Raw genomic sequence first — 16887 nt, forward strand, 5'->3', positions numbered from 1 at the left:
GAATCTTCATTTAAATTTAATTAAATGCATAACACCAGTTTCGTGTTGTCGGCAAAAATGTAATAAAAAAAAATAAAAATAAAATTTATAAACTGAGAAACAATGATTTGTTAACAGGTATGCTAAGCAAGTTCGTAAAGAATATAGTATAAACATCTCTTCTTACTCATAGAATTAGAATGGTATAAAGTTCAGATACTGATTAAGATTCCAATGTTTTCTTGAAAAAGGTAAACATTCGAAAATTTTTGTGAGATACTAAGGTAGCTTTAGGAGGTTCTTGGTCTTGTTGTTTGTTCTTTTTTAACGAAAAAGCTGCATACTTTCTGGGTAATTGGCAACTTTAGGACCTTAATGGTTGCTCTACATATTTTAAACAAATAAAAGATTGATCAAATCGGGTCAAATAGTAGAAAATTTTTGAAAAAACAATACATGATACTTAGAGGAAGCAAAGACTGAATTAATTATAACAAAGTTATAGCTCATTAAATTCTACAGGTTTTTAATTTTGTAGTAAAAAACAAAATTCTTAAGTTTTGTACCTATATTTAAAAATACCTCAATTTACAAACTTGCAGATCTATTTTTGTTAAATTTTTCCAAATATTATACAGGGTGTCCCAGTGAGAAAAGTAAAGTCTTAAAACAACTTGTTTATGTTCATCAAACTGTAAATATTGTAAACCATAGTGACCTTTTGGCTCTTATAATTTCATGTTTTTGTTTTTTTTTTTTTAAACTATTAATTCTAGTTTTAGTTGATCCCTGTCTAGAACACCTGGTATAAACTACTACGAGGAAGATGATCTTTTCTGTTTTGATTAAAGTATAGGGGTTAAACCCATTATGACGTATAAAACTGAATTTATTAAAAAATGATTATTATTATTAAAAAAAAAAAAACTCTTTCTGACCGTATCGTGCATGCGACTTTGTAATAAATTCTCCTCCAAACAATTAATAATATCCAGCTTAGAGAGACTACAATAATAAAATTCTGATTAGTTGTAATAAAGTCTTTAAGACAACAAGAAGGTTTCTGTTTTTTCTTTGTTTTGTTAGATTCATTCACAATAAATATCAAGACGTGACAATTTTACAAATCATAATAATTCAAATGCTAAATCAATAAAGAATTTCATATAAAAAAAAAATATTTAAGATGACTGATAAAACCTACCAGAAAGGTAAGGTTTAATAAAGCTTTAGTGCAAAATCGTATTTTGATTAGAATGGATTTTTTGTAATTGATAATTTTTTTCGAAATATACCAAATAGTGTAGTGATTTTGTGTGTCTAATAATTTAAAATATTTTGCATTAAGCTTTGTGGGTTTAAGAGTACCTACTCCTCTTGTAGCCGTTTGAGTTCCATATCCTTTCTATGAAAACAAAAATTTCACTACTTCAATTCGTTTAATCCGAACTTCTTATTTTTGCCCTAGTTATTAATAGTTTTATCCTTAAAAAAAATTGAGAAGTTGAAAAAATTATAAAAGAAATAAAAAAAGGACTTGAACAATAAGTTCAAAGATTATTGTTGAGTTGTGCCGTGAAAATGAAGTTTAATATAATTAAAAAAAAAAAAACACAATGAACCGCTTCTAAGATTTTATATACATAACTTTTATTATAATATAAAAAAATAATTTAAATTAAATAAATCTAGATCGTTTTTCTTAAAAAATAAAACTAATTTTTTATGTAAAAATTAAAAAAAAATAAAAAGTGTCCAGACTTAAATTTAAAACAAAAAATCAATAAAAAAATGTTGAAAAGTGTTTCTTAATAAAATACACAACTGAATCGCATGTAATTGAACTAATGGTAAAATTGCTAAGTATGTTTAAATACTTCATGTAAAAAATGACAAATAATTTATTTTAATTTAATATTGAAGAAATGTTAAAAATATTAAAAAACTTTTTTTAAACCTTAAAAAACATCTATTTTAATTATTTCAATCCTTTAAAAAAGCATATCATTACATTTCTTATGCAACAAGAAATTTTAAGCAAAAAAAAATTTACAAAAATTTTCAATCTCACTATTATATTGGTTTTTGGTATGGTGTAATGTGTAGAATTAAGTTAAATATTACAGTGAGCCTTAAATTTGGTTAATAATGGGGCCCTATATGTGTTATAATTTAAAAATCATACAATACAAAATTCAAAAAAAAACATCTTTTGACTTTGAAATAAAAGTATAACAATTAATTAATTTCTTGAATAACAAGAAATTTTAAGAAAAAAATATTGATTATCATTAGAGCCAAAAGTTTTTTTTAATCCATTAGTTTTTTTCCGATTTTTTTTCCAAACCTTAATATTTTAGTTTTTCCAAATTTTAGTATTATTTTTTTTTATAATATTTTTTTTATAATAATTGTAATTTTTTTATATAATTTATAAGATTATTCAATACAATTACCAATAACTATTTATTGAAAACTTTAAGTGTACAGAATTCGGTAAAAAATCATTTAATCTTTTAATTTATTTTTAGGTGCTTCGTAAACAGTGATATATTTATATTAGAGTTACATCAAATTTTTATCATTATTTTCTCTTACAAAATTTCCGACAAGTAAAAATTTAAACCACCACTTTTGATGTTTATTTTAGAAATCAGAAAATAATCTTCAGAAATTTACAACGATATAGACAAGTTGTAATATTTTGTTTAGTTGTTTTATAACAAAAAGTTACGCATACGCCACAGTGACCCAACTTTACATCAAAGGAGTAGTTGAAAATTCTCTTTACATACATATTATGATCTTTTAGATATATCTACAGAAACGGTTTGAAAAAAAATTGACAATTTTGTTGTTTTTTTTTTTCAAAACTGTAAGATTTGAAGCTTCAAAATTAAAATTGTCAAACTGCCAAATTCATACACAATCCAGAGAAAAAGGTTTAACATTAAAGTTACTTGTACATTTTCAAGATGTGTATTTTATTCTTAAGGTGACGATTGCAATATTAAATTTTGTTTAAACATAATTTTATATAACAAAACAAAAAAGATCGACGTTAGTGACAATTGAACAAAACTTTTAAAAAATGTATTATTTTGCTATAGCCAGATTGCGTAAAATAACAACTAAGCCATTAAGACCACAATTATGCTTTTAAATATTTTTGTTTTGAATTTATTTTAAAATAGACTAACATATTCGCCATTAAAGAAGAAAAATTTGCATAAAATGATGGTAATTATTTTTTTATATTTGTTTGGAGCCATTCTGATAAAAAAATTCATTCTTTTACAAAAAGTACGAAAACTAAAACCGTTACCTAAAAGAATAATAATTTTTGTATGAGTCTTTGATTTTTTTTTGCACTGATTGCAAAACTTTATTTAAAAACTCCGTAGATTTCTTTACAGTTTAAGATAAAAGACATTAAGACCTTTTTAACAATGTATAAAACATGTGACCATTAGATCAATAAATATGTCCAATAAATTTTGAAAAATAAGAAGTATAAACATTTTTGAAACCGTTTCAATTTTAAATATTAATTTTTTTTTTTTAGTTAAAGGGATAGTTTTTAAAATTCAATTCAATTAAAAATAATCATTTTGGTCATACCAATTCATGAGAATCAACAAGAACGAACATTCATGAGAAAACATTAGCTTGAGTATTTAAATGAAAAATTCGTAAAGAGGTGTAAATTTATTTTTTACCCTCTGTAGGCACACCCTTTTTTTGTGACTTGATAGGCATACGGGTGCGAATTTGGCTTCTACTTTTTCATGTCGCTAGAACTTTTGTATGTCTCATATTTTATAGAGAAAACTTATATGAAATTGATGCAGAATTCGAATATTGTTTTCACAATTAAAAAAAAAAATGTATTTACACCATTATAAAGAGACTTTTTTGCACCCACTTTTTTGAAAAATTGTAATTTTTTTCATTTTTGTCGTGCTAAATTCGCACCCGTGTGCCGACAGAGGGTTAATAACTTTTTTTGGTCTTAAAATTTGGATCCAAAAGTTCTTCTTTTTGCTACCGACTTTATCTCGCAAATCGACGCATTATATTTTCCCATTTTAATTCATTCACTTCTTTGAATTGTTTCAGGTCCCATTCTTGGGGTCCGGCACATTCAAGCTCTGATGCTTTTTCTATGTTTTGTTGTCAACTTTATCGATAGACTTAAAACAGCTGTAACTGTCGTTGCAATGACCAGTGCAGAGACAACAAACCCAGCATTTCCTGTAAGTATTCTTCCAATACCTTTCTAGCACCGTTATTTCATACCAAACTAATTCATTTTCAGGAATACGATTGGGGCAAGCGAGAGAAATCATACATTCAAAGCAGCTTCTATTGGGGTCTAATTCTAACACAAGTTCCGGGAAGCTTTCTATGTCACAAGTTCGGTGCCAAAATAACAATGTTCGTGTCTACTTTTGGGTCAGCAGTTTTAAACTTGATTACACCAGCTTGCATACCTTGGGGCGGATGGCAGATATTCGCCGCCATCACCATGATTCAGGGAATGTTTCAAGGATTTTTCACACCTTGCATTCATGAGCACATAGCCAAATGGTCACCGATTGAAGAACGCAATCGTTTAGGAGCATTTGCCCATACCGGAATTGAAATGGGAACAATTATTGCTATGGGAATGCCTGGATTTATTGCTCAGTCGGCCATGGGTTGGCCGGGTATATCATACGTTTCGGGTGGAATTAGCTTAGCTTGGTGTGTTTTGTGGAGTATTTTTGCAGATAATAATCCCAGTATTTCGAGGTTTATCACTTCTGAAGAGAAGAATTTTATTCTCTCTTCACAACAAAAGATCGATCATGAACAGAAGAAAATACCAATACCCTGGAAGGCTTTGTTAACTTCAGCACCATTTTTTGCCCTAGTAGTAGCTCAAAGTGCTCAAGCTTGGGGTTTTAAGACAATTCAAGGCGAAATACCATCTTATTTGCATGGTGTTTTACGAATGGATCTGAAGAGTAATTCGGTCTTTTCGGCTCTTCCGTATTTGGTAATGTTTGTCATGACTTATATTTACCTCGTTGCTGCTGATATTTTGATGAAAAAGTTTGGCATGCCTTTGACAACACTTCGAAGGACTATCAATTCAATTTCGATGTGGATTCCAGCAGCTCTTCTAATTGGAGTTGGATTTTTGGGTGAAAGTCAGAAAACTCTTGCCGTAACGCTTATGACTGTCACGGTTGGAATTAATGGAGGAGATACTATTGGAGCTGCTTTAAATGCCATCGACTTGTCTCCAAATCATGCAGCTACACTTATTGGAATTATCAATACTGCTATGAGTGCGGTGTACATGGTGACGCCACTGGTTGTGGGGGTAATTGTTGGTGATGGGGTAAGGATATTCAAATTTTTTCGAATGAAATCTTTTTTTGATAATTTTTTTGAAATTTTATTTCCAGACTGAAAGAAAAGAATGGCAAATTGTCTTCTTGATAACCGCTTTGGTTTTATTTTTTGGAAATTTATTGTACATTTTCCTGGGAACAACTGATACCCAACCTTGGGATCATGAAGAATTTTTAGTGAACAAAACAGATCTTAGCTGTGATCAGAAAAGTACCGAAACGTATAAGAAATCAGATGATGAAGGAATTCTTGAAACCAAAATACCTATTGAAGACAGTGTTTCACCAAAATGATGATGTAGAATAGGGTTGCCATTTACCTAATAATGTGTTTTTTGTAAATAATAATGATGTAAGAAAAAAGAATTTAATATTTTAAGCATTAAAAAAATACTCGATATACCTACAGAAACATCACAAATGTCCTCGTGAGGCTATTATTAATAAAAAATAAAGAAGCTTTTATGTGATTAAATAAATAACAGTTAAAGGTGAATTTTTTTTTTTTCATTTTTATTTCATATATTCATTTTTTTGAAATTCCTAAACTTATGTCGTTTTCGATTGGAAACACTCAAGGATTCACTCATTCTGAAATCCAATAAAACAGTTTAAATCGCTTCCACTCAATTAATTTTTTTTTTGTGTTTGTGTGTTTTTCTTTGAAATTTCAAATGTCAAATATTCATATTAATTTATTTTTCTTTCAAAAAAAAAATCCTTAAAATTGTTCAAAAATGTTAATGCTGAAGAAATTAATGGTGAAGTTGGCTTCCAAAATATTTTGAGTAAATTTTAAAATTAATTAAAAAATTTATTTTGGAAAACAATAATTTATTTCAAAAAATAAAAAAAAAACATTGATTGAGTGATTAATTTGACTTTCAAATATTCATGTGTTAGTGCTTTTTGAGTGAATTCCGATTTTAAATCGAGAAGAGAATTTCTCTTCTAAGAAGCGTTTTGGCTGTCATATTCGTGTGGATAAAACACTTTCAGAAGGCTTCTGAATGATTCCGGACGCTTCCGGAGAGCAAATCGAAAACAACATTAGGGTCAATTTTTCAATAGTCAGATAAACCTCAGATAGAGCTTATTCCTAGGAAATTACACAGTTTTTGACGTGATAACATCTTTTAAATCGATGAACCATGGCAACATCCATGAAAAAGTAACGCCATTTTCTCCCGTTCCACCTGAAATTTTTAGCAGTGCAGCATAAATTTCAATTAAATATTAAAAATAAACTATTGGAGAGAAAAAATCTCATGGAGCTTATTTGAAAGTAATAACTTAAACTTGAATACAAATGAAGGATTTTTAAAAATTCAATCATTAAATAGGGTAAATAGGGGTAAAACAAAACTGCAAAAATATGGCTATTTTCTAAACTCGACGTTGTAGAAAGTTGTTTTTTTTTAATCGATAGATAAATTTATTTCTAGGCTGACAAAGGTAATTAAAAAATTTTAGAAAATTTCAAAACCAAGTTATGAATGATTTTTTAAAACTAAAACATGCGGTAGACCTTTGACAAAGTAGTGATAATAGGTACCTGGAGGAAATTTGATTTCGCTTTATTGAGCGAGGTGATACAGATAGAAATGAGATTCTGGCTTTTTTAAAAGGTGTAGGTATGCAAATATTGTAGGTGTTGCCGTTGTTTTCAAAATATTTTTTTTGTGCTTGAAGTCAATTTGTGAGCATATTTATCGCCTAAACGATGGAAGATTGTCCTTCACCATCATATAGTTGTTTTCCTTTAATTGCCTAAACAATCTTTTGGCATTAGTAAATGTATGAAATTTAAGCAAAATTTTTGAATATTTTTTATTTGTTCGCAAAAATCTTCATTTAAATTTAATCGCGTTTTTGGGTTCGTCTGTCGGGTGTTTGGGCGCGGTTAAAATGTCTGTCATGGGTGTTTTTGCAATCAGGGAGCCAAAGAAAACAGAACATGACTAATTTCAAGTGGTTACCCCAAGTCCTTGCTTTTTTATTTCGCGAAAAAGATCGCGATTTAGAACTCGTCTGTTGGGTGTTTGGGCGCAGGTAAAACGTCTGTCATGGGTATTTTTGTAATCAGAGAGTCAAGACCAACAGAATGAGACTAATTTCAAGTAATTACCCCAAGGCCTTGCGTTCGCGTAAAAGATAGCGTTTTTGGGTTCGTCTGTCGGGTGTTTGGGCGCGGATAAAACGTCTGTCATGGGTATTTTTACGATCAGGGAGTCAAGGGCTACAGGATCCAATTTTTTTTAGGTGGTTACCCTAATCCCTAAAAACGCGTAAAAATGCGCGTTTTTGGGCACGTTTGTCGGGTGTTTGGGCGCGGGTAAAAAGTTTGTCGTGGGTTTTTTTGTAATCAGGGCGATGAGGGCGTCAGCATCCAATTATTTCCAGGTGGTTACCCTCACTAAATCAATTTTCAGAAAAAATGTACTTTTGATTCACTTTTTCTCAGCAAAGGCGCAGACAAATGCTGACAGACATTCATTTTTGTCATCACCATGACTGGGACTTATTCTAATATTAATATGAATCGGTTACCTCTCACGCAAAAATCTGCTCCCAGCTCTCGGTCTATTATCTTTCATTTGATATATCACATATAACGTTACATTTACTACAAGCTTCACAATTTAAAATTAAAAATACTTCAGAAATACCTTAAAACACCTATGGAGATATGTTGCCCATGACTAGCTACCCGTGTAGGAAGTATCGTTACCTCGGTTTTAAATTTCGATATGGTTGCCTTTAAAAAATTCTTACTTTTTTGTGGGCATCGTACAGATATGATTGGAGCATCATATTAAAGCTGAAATAATAAGCTTTCATATAACATAAAATTAATTATAGGATTTCATATAAAAAAATGGATTTTCGGATGATGGCAGAAAAAAAAAACAAATTTTTTTCACTTTTTTTTCATAAAAAATGATTGTTTTTAATAAATTATTTGTATATGTATGTTGTAAAAATTTGAGTATAATTTTATTCTTTAGAAGAAATATGTTTTTAGCTTTTTAATAGTATAACTTTTTTGTAAGCTTTTCATATAAAAAATTGATTTAATGAGAAAAAAAAAAAGGTATTTTTTCTACCTACGACGTTATCACGTAAAATTATCGTAAGTAAACCGAATTTACATACAACCACTTTTTTTAAAGTTTGATGCATTTTTTTTTTATTATAGTTGTTTTATAACTTTGTTACTAAAAGCAAAAACGCTACATCTCATTCATAGTGGCATTTTTCCCGGTATGACTTCTATAATATTCAATGGTTCCAATGAAGGTTAAAAAAAACAATATGAAATATTTCTAATCGTTTGTAACGTTTGAAAAAAAAAAAACAAAAATTGAAAGAGATTATGCATTTTATATGTTCAAAATACCTTCGAATCAAGACTATCTATTTCTTATCAGTAGGTATAATTGCCACTGATTGCCCACCAAGCAAATTGATATTAAACTAATAATTTATAATTCTTGAAAAGTGTAAAACTTAATGCAGGTCAGTTAAGTATGTCTATGCAAGTCAGAAACAAAGGTAAGACCGAAACAATATTGCATTTTAGAGCTGTTATCAACTTATCATTTCCAGGATTGGGTATCCGTCATTTGCAGGCATTATTACTGCTCTCAGCAATCTTCATCCAGTTTATAATGAGATTCAGTATAAGCATATCTATAGTTGCAATGACAAATTTTTGCAAGTCAAGTCCCGCCAATTCTGTGGTAAAATCAATTTTTTGTCTTGATATCGAAAATCGACTTTTATTTTGTTATACATTTTGCAGGAATTTAAATGGACCAATTCAGAAATAAATTACGTCCTTGGAGGATTTTTCTGGGGTTTCACATTGACCCAATTTCCTGGAAGCTATCTCACACGGCTATATGGAGTCAAATTGATACTATTTGTATCAGTTTTTGGATCATCACTGTTTGCTTTGATAACTCCATTTTGTATACCCTTCGGAGGATGGAAATTATTCTGTGGAATACGTATTTGTCAAGGTATTTTCCAAGGACTTTTATATCCTTGTGTTTACAATCATCTCTCCAATTGGTCTCCAGTTGAAGAAAGAAATATTCTAGGAGGAATTGCTTTGTCCGGTCAAGAATCTGGAGCTCTTGTTGCAATGTTCGGAAGTGGACTTATAGCTTCTTCCAGTATTGGCTGGCCAGGAATTTATTATATATCTGCTACTTTTGGAGTTATTTTTTGCTTTTTGTGGATGATTTTTGCTTCTAACAGTCCATTAGAGTCAAATTGGATAACGTACCATGAACAAAATTACATTCTTTCGTCACTAGATAAAAGTGAAGTTGGTGGAAATATGAAGAAAATTCCAGTTCCATGGAAATCTATATTGACTTCAATACCATTTTGGGCATTACTTGTTTCAGCTTGTTCGGAATCATTTGGAATGACAATTTTTGAAGCTCAAATTCCTTCATATTTAAATGGAGTTCTGAGTTTGGATATCAATAAAAATGGTCTCTATTCATCGTTAGGGTACTTGGCAATGTGGTTAATGGGATTTGTGAACTTATTTATTTCAATATTTCTGCTGAAGAAAAAAGTCCTCACATTGACAAGCGTTCGAAGGACTTTTAACACTATTGCACTTTGGCTTCCTGCTGTGGGTTTTATTGGAATTGGATTTCTTGATAAAGAACAAAAAGTCGAAGCTGTAATTTTATTGATTATTATGATGGGACTTCATTTGGGTACTACCATCGGGAGTTCATTAAATAATTTAGATCTTGCACCTAATCACGCTGGAGTACTAGTTGGGATGATTAATACAATAGCGAGTGGAATAGCAATTGTTTCGCCTTTGACAGTTGGATTAATAGTTGATGATAAAGTAAGTCCTTAATTTTTTTTTTTAAAGTCAAAGAAGTAAATGAGGTTTTTAAAATTTTTCTGTAGCACGATCGCAAACAATGGCAGTTGGTATTCATTATTTCAGCAATGGTGTTCTTTTTTGGAAATTTATTTTATATAACTTGTGGTTCTACCGAATTGCAGCCATGGAACGAACCAAATTTTCAAAAGGAACAAATTAAAGGTTCAAAAAACTGTCAGTCAGAGAGCATCAGTCCAAAAAAATAATAGATAACTTTTAGGATTGCTATTTTTGGTACAACATAAATAATTGTCAATACAGATAAAAAATATTGTAATCAAAAAAACATGTTTTTGTAAACACAGAAAAAGCCTAAAATTTTTTTTAAATGAACTTTGATCGTTCTTTCACACGAACCTTCGCATTATTAAAAATATTATTTATTTTTAACTTTTTTTTGTGTTAATACCTAAGATCTCTTATCATGATATTATCAAATCTTTAACTTACCCCCAAGATTATAGATTTCAAAGTCTTCTTCTTATTTTTTTTTTTTTGTTATTTCAAATTCTTCTCGTGATATTCATAAAATTCAACAAAGTTTAAAGCTATTATAATTTTTTAACATCTGCACTAACTGTACCGTTTCTATTTGATTGTTTTCTAAAAACAGATAAATATTATAAAAACAAAGTTAATTCTTTTGTGTTGAATAACACACGCCTATAAAACAAAATAAAAATTCAAAAAAAAAAAAGCATTTTTCTACGTCAATTTGATGCCAGTTTTTTTTTTTGTTTTCAATATTTTTTTGTATCTACATTCCTTATCGGCATCCAAATAAAAATACAAAAAAAAAAGAATACAAATAAAAATAAAAATAAACTAAAAAAACAAATTACCTAACACCTTTTTTTTATTTCCGCACGCGCTATTTATCTTGATAAGCTAATAATGCATTAACTCCATTTCAAACAGCTTTGTCAAAAAAAAAAACAGAACAATTTTTTATTTGTTAAGTGTGAAAACCCTCATGTGGTTTAAGAAACACACTGCATAAATAGAGCTAATTCAACAAAACTGTGCTTTACCTAATTGTATGGTTTTTTTCTTTGATCTAAAAAAAAAACATATTTCAATTTTATTCATGGTTTAAAAGCCCGGCCCATTTGTATATTTTCAATTCGCTTAAAATTCTAATATTTGCTAACTTAAAAGTAAAAATTGTCTGTGCACACCAATACCAATAAAATACTATGGGGCAGCGCGGATCAACTCAACTCATCATAAGACAACTCATCATGGGTTGGAGTTTTATTTATTTGAATGTTTTTTTCTTTTGACAAAGGAAACTTCTCGATGAAATATTCCTAGTCCACCAAATTCGAGATCTGTTAAAAAACAGACCCCCTTTTTGAAAAAATTAAATAATAGTTAAATAATTGTAGTTGATACTGACAATGAAGAAATAATGTTACCATTCCAAAAATGGGAAATAAAACATGGCAACCCTATATCAAATATAAAATAATGCAACATCACTATTATTGTTCTTGACATTAATTTAACAAGTAGTTTTGTTGGGAAATAAATTTTATTTGGTTTCGCATGCTATCTTATGATATTTTCTGGTGACTGTGAATCATAAAAGACAGAAAAACTAATCGTATAAATTTACGTAATATTTTTATTTTTATTTGGTAAAAGGGAATTTATATATAATGATAGCATGTAACGCTTCGTTACAATACTTAATAGATCTTTTCAACTTATTGCCGAGAAATGTTATAAGGATGGAACTCGACAATTTAAAATTTACTGTCTATTTATGTCTTAAATTCTATTAGGCCTATTTTATTCACACTCACTTTTATTTAAATTGTCCATCGTTATTTTAAAGGGGACATTTTAACATTTGCGTTAGTTGACCACTAATAGGCAAAAAATAAAAGTGAACGTTTAAAAAATTAAATTATATGGTATTTAAAAATATTTATAACTTTTAATTTAATTTTAGTTTAATTATTTGTCTAAACCCAAAAAAAAAAAATGAAGAGTTTCTGAGTAAAATAAAATTAACACTCTTTAAGTTTTCAAAGCAAGAATTACCTTAAAAACCATAGATTAAATTACATTGCCAGTTGACGTGCATTTTTATCCAAAATTGTAAATATTTTCTTACAAAAATCTCGAGTCAATTATTCCGATGTTTAAGTGCTCAGACTTTGACCCTCATAACTTTATTTATTGTTTAAATAGTGCTTAAATATTTTAAATTTTAAATTATTCATTTTTTCTATAAATAGTGTAAATACAATTTCACACCCGTTGCATTTTTGCATTTTTTACCGACTTCCAAAAAGGAGGATCTCAAGTAGCACAAAAGTCAAAAATACACCAAAATATTTAGTGTATATTTTGAACTTTCGTGATATTCATTTTGAATACAAAAAATACACTACTTTTTAGTGCAGTTTATAGACATTTAATTCTGTTTCAGTGTAAATAATACGCATGTTCTTGTATATAATGAACACCGCTTGCACAAAACTTGTACCGATTTTCGGTATATAAGTTGTGCCAGTGGTATACAAATTATTCTGTTGACTGGGATATAATATGCTCCATAGGTGTATTAAAATCCGAAACTTAGATTTTTTCTATTTAAAATTTAAACCCAAGTTTATTTTTTCAATCAGAACTAGCTTGAAATTTACACCGTTTCTTATTTTATGAAAGAAAGTATCTATAAGAATTTTAAATTCATTATATGAATCTAAGTATTCACCTACATAATAATTATAGACGTAATAAAATCATGAATAAATATGATTCTGAGTAACTTATTTTAAAACAAAGCACATTCTGTCGATAGATTTTTGGCCCTACCCCGTCTAAAATTCGAGCGCCTCGAAAATTTTAATAATTGAAAGATTTTTTATTAGATTTGTAAATTTTTTTTTTTTTAATTATAGTTTTTGGTTGTTTTAAGACTTTTTTAAAGACTTTTTTGTTAAAAACAAGTCGAGAACACAAAAAATGTGGCATAATTAAGACAGTATATATATTAAAACAAACTAATCATTGTTTTTATTGAAATATGGCGGCCACCCGAATCTCAATTTTTCCTATTATTACTTCAAAAATATGGCCGTTGTCCAAAATATACACAAATTCCTGAATTTGGAATAAAAAATGAGCCAATTTGAAAGAAAAGGAAACAAAATACACAATTGTAAAAGTTTTATACAATATGCTCTTTTCAGTGCATTTATTATGCTGAAAACTGTATAAAATATTGACTGATTTATATTGCATCGAGAAATTATACAAAAAACGCACCGAAATTAAAGGAGCAATGAGAAAAATGCACAACTGTTAAAAATATGTAAACAAATATTTTTTTCGGTAGGTATATTTTATTTTCTGTGTAAATGGTACCTATAAGAAATGTGCAAATTTTTGTAAAAAAAAGTTTTGTAAACAATAAAAACAAATTTATTATAATATTCATACATTCATTTTTTAATAATTTTGTTCTTGTGCCTCAGCAACATCTTCTTCATATTTATCGACTTTTTGTGCCTCCGGATCCTCTTCTCCATCCTTTTTGTCCAAATTTGCATCTGACTTTATCTTTTTTGGTACTTTCGGCTCAAGTTCCTCTTCAATAAATCTCTAAAATATTTGTGGTCAACGTTTGCGTTGATTAATAGGGATATAACATTGCTTAACTTGGAATCCAATCTAGGAAAGCTCATATGGTTTCCTGACCGATTAAATTTTTCAACAACATTACATTTTGTACAACTATGGTATGCGGTGTGTTTCTTAACACCTGTAAAGTTAAATAATATTAATTTAATTGAATTTCAATCAGCTTTTGTACTTACATTTGATAAATTCCCGAGCTGGAATGTCTTTAAGAATTAAATGGCGACTGAATAATTTCAATTACATTCTGTTGTTTATTTTTATGTATTTAAGTGCATTTTATTTCCATATGGTGTTCAAGCTTCACCAAAACATATTTGGCAAATAAAAATGGTTTAATTTATCTACAATATACAGTGCAAAAAATATGCTATATTGGTTGTTTGTAGAAACGATTAATTTTATATACCATTAATGGTATATTTTAAAAACAACTGAGAACCGGTTAATTTTTTGCACCAAATTTCAAAATATATGTTGAAATTATGCACAGAAAATACAATTATGTTTTTTTCACACCGGTATTTTTGACAAATACACCAAAATCTTAAATTTTTCTTCAGTTTTTTCAATCATACACCAAAATTAATAAATTTACACCAATTTATGCACAAGTGTGCTACTTGAGGAGGTATTCAATTCGCCTGTATTTTTTTTTTGTTTTGTTTTTTTTTTTTATATTTGTTACCTCATAACTTTGGATTTAGTGAACCAATTTTGATAATTCTTTTTGTATTGGAAAGCTGGTGCCTGCAGTCCCATTTCAATTTCGTTTAGTTTTGGCCATAAGAACTATTAGAAAAACCATAAAACCTAGTTTTGATGAAAATGATTATTTATTTTATTTTATTTTATTTTTTTCGATAGGAACGAATAATCTTTTGTACTAAATATCGATATTAAGTCCCGAGGAAATGTTCAATTAAATAATTTAAAGAATGCTGGAAATAACTTTTTTCGGCTCCCGGAAATTACGCCATAGGAAATTACGCCAGATTTTTTCTTGGAAAAAAAGCCAGAAAAAAATAGGTACTAAAATAATTAAATTTAGTTTTCGTAACATCGCTAGTTAATTTTCGTATGCTTAACCCTTTCGGACCCAGCGTTACTCTCATGTAACATATTTTTAAAAAATCGTAAAAAATGTTCCATTAAATATTTTTTTAGGTTTCGATGGCTTAATTGAAAGATAATAATGCCTAGTTACTGGATTATTACAAAAAATTAGTCAAATTAATTTTTTATCAAATCTAGAGTTACTAGGAAGTTATTGGTACCAAAGTGCAAAAAAAGCCTATTAATTTAATAAATTATTTTAACTGTAAAATCTTAAGTTTTTCACATTGCTGCCTAAAATGCACTACAGTTAAAATAATTTATTAAATTAATAGGCTTTTTTTGCACTTTATTGGTACCAATAACTTCCTAGTAACTCTAGATTTGATAAAAACTTTTACCATTCTGCAATCCCCTTTGGACGCGCATATTTTTAAAAAAGTTGGCCACCTACGTTCCTATGGATTTTTTTTATACTACAGGTGTTTGAAAATTTTCATAAAATATTTTTTTTTTACATTTTGCATCGAAAAACTAATTTCAAATTTTTTTAAAGAAAAAATGCAACAGTTGTAAAAACTTTTAACTTCTTATGTATTGAGCCAATTATTGTAGAAAATTATAAAAATAAGAAATTTATAATATTCATTCATTCGTGGTTGTGGTTAAAGAAAACGTAAGATGATGAAATTAAAAGTACACTGAACGAAAAAAAGCTAATATTTTCTAAACTGGTTGCGATAGAAACTTTTTCTATTCGGTTTCAGAACAGTCAAAAGTGCACCTATCAGCCATTTTAGGCTTATCCATTTTCTACCGGACACACTGTATATACATAATTTTGAAAAAAAAAAAATATAAAAAATGTTAATCCAGAAAGTGTTTGGTTTTTTGGCTTAGAAGAAGTAGCATACATTATTGTTCTATAAAAAATTATTTTCCCAGTTGTCCGACTTTTTTTGGTGGTCGTAGGCAGTGCATTTTACTTACATGCAACAAGAGAGTAACACATTATTTTTGCTATTTAGTATTTTGGAACATAACTTTTTTCTTTATATATTTCTTAGTTGTCATGTTTTTGACACGATAATACTGAAAAAACATTTTTTTTAATATTGATTTTCATAGCGTGGGTTCGAAAGGGTTAATTACACCGGCACACAAAAAAAAAGTGTCATGTACCAGGGACCACACCTATCTCTCTATAAGTTTTTGGACCCACTGAGCCCGAATTTCAAGTCCATTTGGCCCGGTCACCCTCCAGTTCTGAGCACATTTTGTTTGAATTTTTATGACTTTTTTGGGTTTTTTTGCATTTTTTTTTTTTAAACTGGAGGGTGACCGGGCAAAACAGACTTGAAACTCGGATTCAGCGGGTCCAAAAATATATAAAGATAGGTCTGGTTACTGGTACATGACACCGCGACCCGGTTCCCCATCCTCCCCCCGCACACAATCGATCACTTCAGATTACAGCTACTTTTATTTTTAATTATTTTTTCAGTTTTTTGTTAGAGTTAAAAAAAACTTTTCTGGCCTTTTAGAAAATGTAGAATAAACCAGAATTTATTAATTTTCAGGCTCTTTTTCCAAAACAAAATGTGGAAATTAAGCCAGAATGTATTATTTTCTAGCCTAATTTCCATTTCAATTTCCGACTCTTTTTCCATAGCTGCCTGGCACAATTTCCAATATTTCTGCCTTTTTTCCAAACTATTTTCTGGTGTTTTTTATATTTTTGACCAAAAGAAATATTCTGGCGTTTTTTCAAAAAAAAAAATCTGGCGTAATTTCCAGGAGCCCTTTTTTCCAATTTTCGTAACCACATTATTATTATGTACTTAATAAACATATATATTCTAAAATAACTAC

General features: G+C 28.9%; 3 protein-coding genes across 4 annotated transcripts in view; 2 read left to right on the forward strand and 1 right to left on the reverse strand.

The window, feature by feature from the left end:
- The window catches only part of LOC129912379 (putative inorganic phosphate cotransporter), a 28319-nt gene that overhangs the window by 6005 nt on the left and 5427 nt on the right, over positions 1-16887 (reverse strand). The gene's annotated exons all lie outside the window — the stretch shown is intronic.
- On the forward strand, positions 1002-5866 carry LOC129906684 (putative inorganic phosphate cotransporter). Of its 2 annotated transcripts, none has more exons than XM_055982567.1 (4): positions 1002-1190; positions 4099-4235; positions 4298-5368; positions 5436-5866. In XM_055982567.1, exons 1-4 carry the CDS (start codon positions 1166-1168, stop codon positions 5673-5675), a joined length of 1473 nt encoding a protein of 490 aa, XP_055838542.1. In that variant the 5' UTR covers positions 1002-1165; the 3' UTR covers positions 5676-5866. The 2 variants fall into 2 exon arrangements, with proteins under 2 accessions (XP_055838542.1, XP_055838543.1); XM_055982568.1 differs by lacking the exon at positions 1002-1190 and adding an exon at positions 1730-1842.
- LOC129912387 (putative inorganic phosphate cotransporter) lies at positions 8912-10275 on the forward strand. Its single transcript, XM_055990605.1, has 3 exons — positions 8912-8936; positions 8991-9124; positions 9187-10275. Exons 1-3 carry the CDS (start codon positions 8912-8914, stop codon positions 10273-10275), a joined length of 1248 nt encoding a protein of 415 aa, XP_055846580.1.

The sequence above is a fragment of the Episyrphus balteatus genome, chromosome 1 (genome assembly GCF_945859705.1).
Source record: "Episyrphus balteatus chromosome 1, idEpiBalt1.1, whole genome shotgun sequence".
NCBI classification, from domain to species: domain Eukaryota; kingdom Metazoa; phylum Arthropoda; class Insecta; order Diptera; family Syrphidae; genus Episyrphus; species Episyrphus balteatus.

Coding starts and splice junctions, on each gene's coding strand:
- LOC129906684 (XM_055982567.1), top strand. CDS start 1,166: ATGACTGATAAAACCTACCAGAAAG. Junction 1,191..4,098: donor TGATAAAACCTACCAGAAAG/GTAAGGTTTAAT, acceptor GAATTGTTTCAG/GTCCCATTCTTGGGGTCCGG. Junction 4,236..4,297: donor CAACAAACCCAGCATTTCCT/GTAAGTATTCTT, acceptor ATTCATTTTCAG/GAATACGATTGGGGCAAGCG.
- LOC129912387 (XM_055990605.1), top strand. CDS start 8,912: ATGTCTATGCAAGTCAGAAACAAAG. Junction 8,937..8,990: donor TATGCAAGTCAGAAACAAAG/GTAAGACCGAAA, acceptor TATCATTTCCAG/GATTGGGTATCCGTCATTTG. Junction 9,125..9,186: donor CAAGTCCCGCCAATTCTGTG/GTAAAATCAATT, acceptor TACATTTTGCAG/GAATTTAAATGGACCAATTC.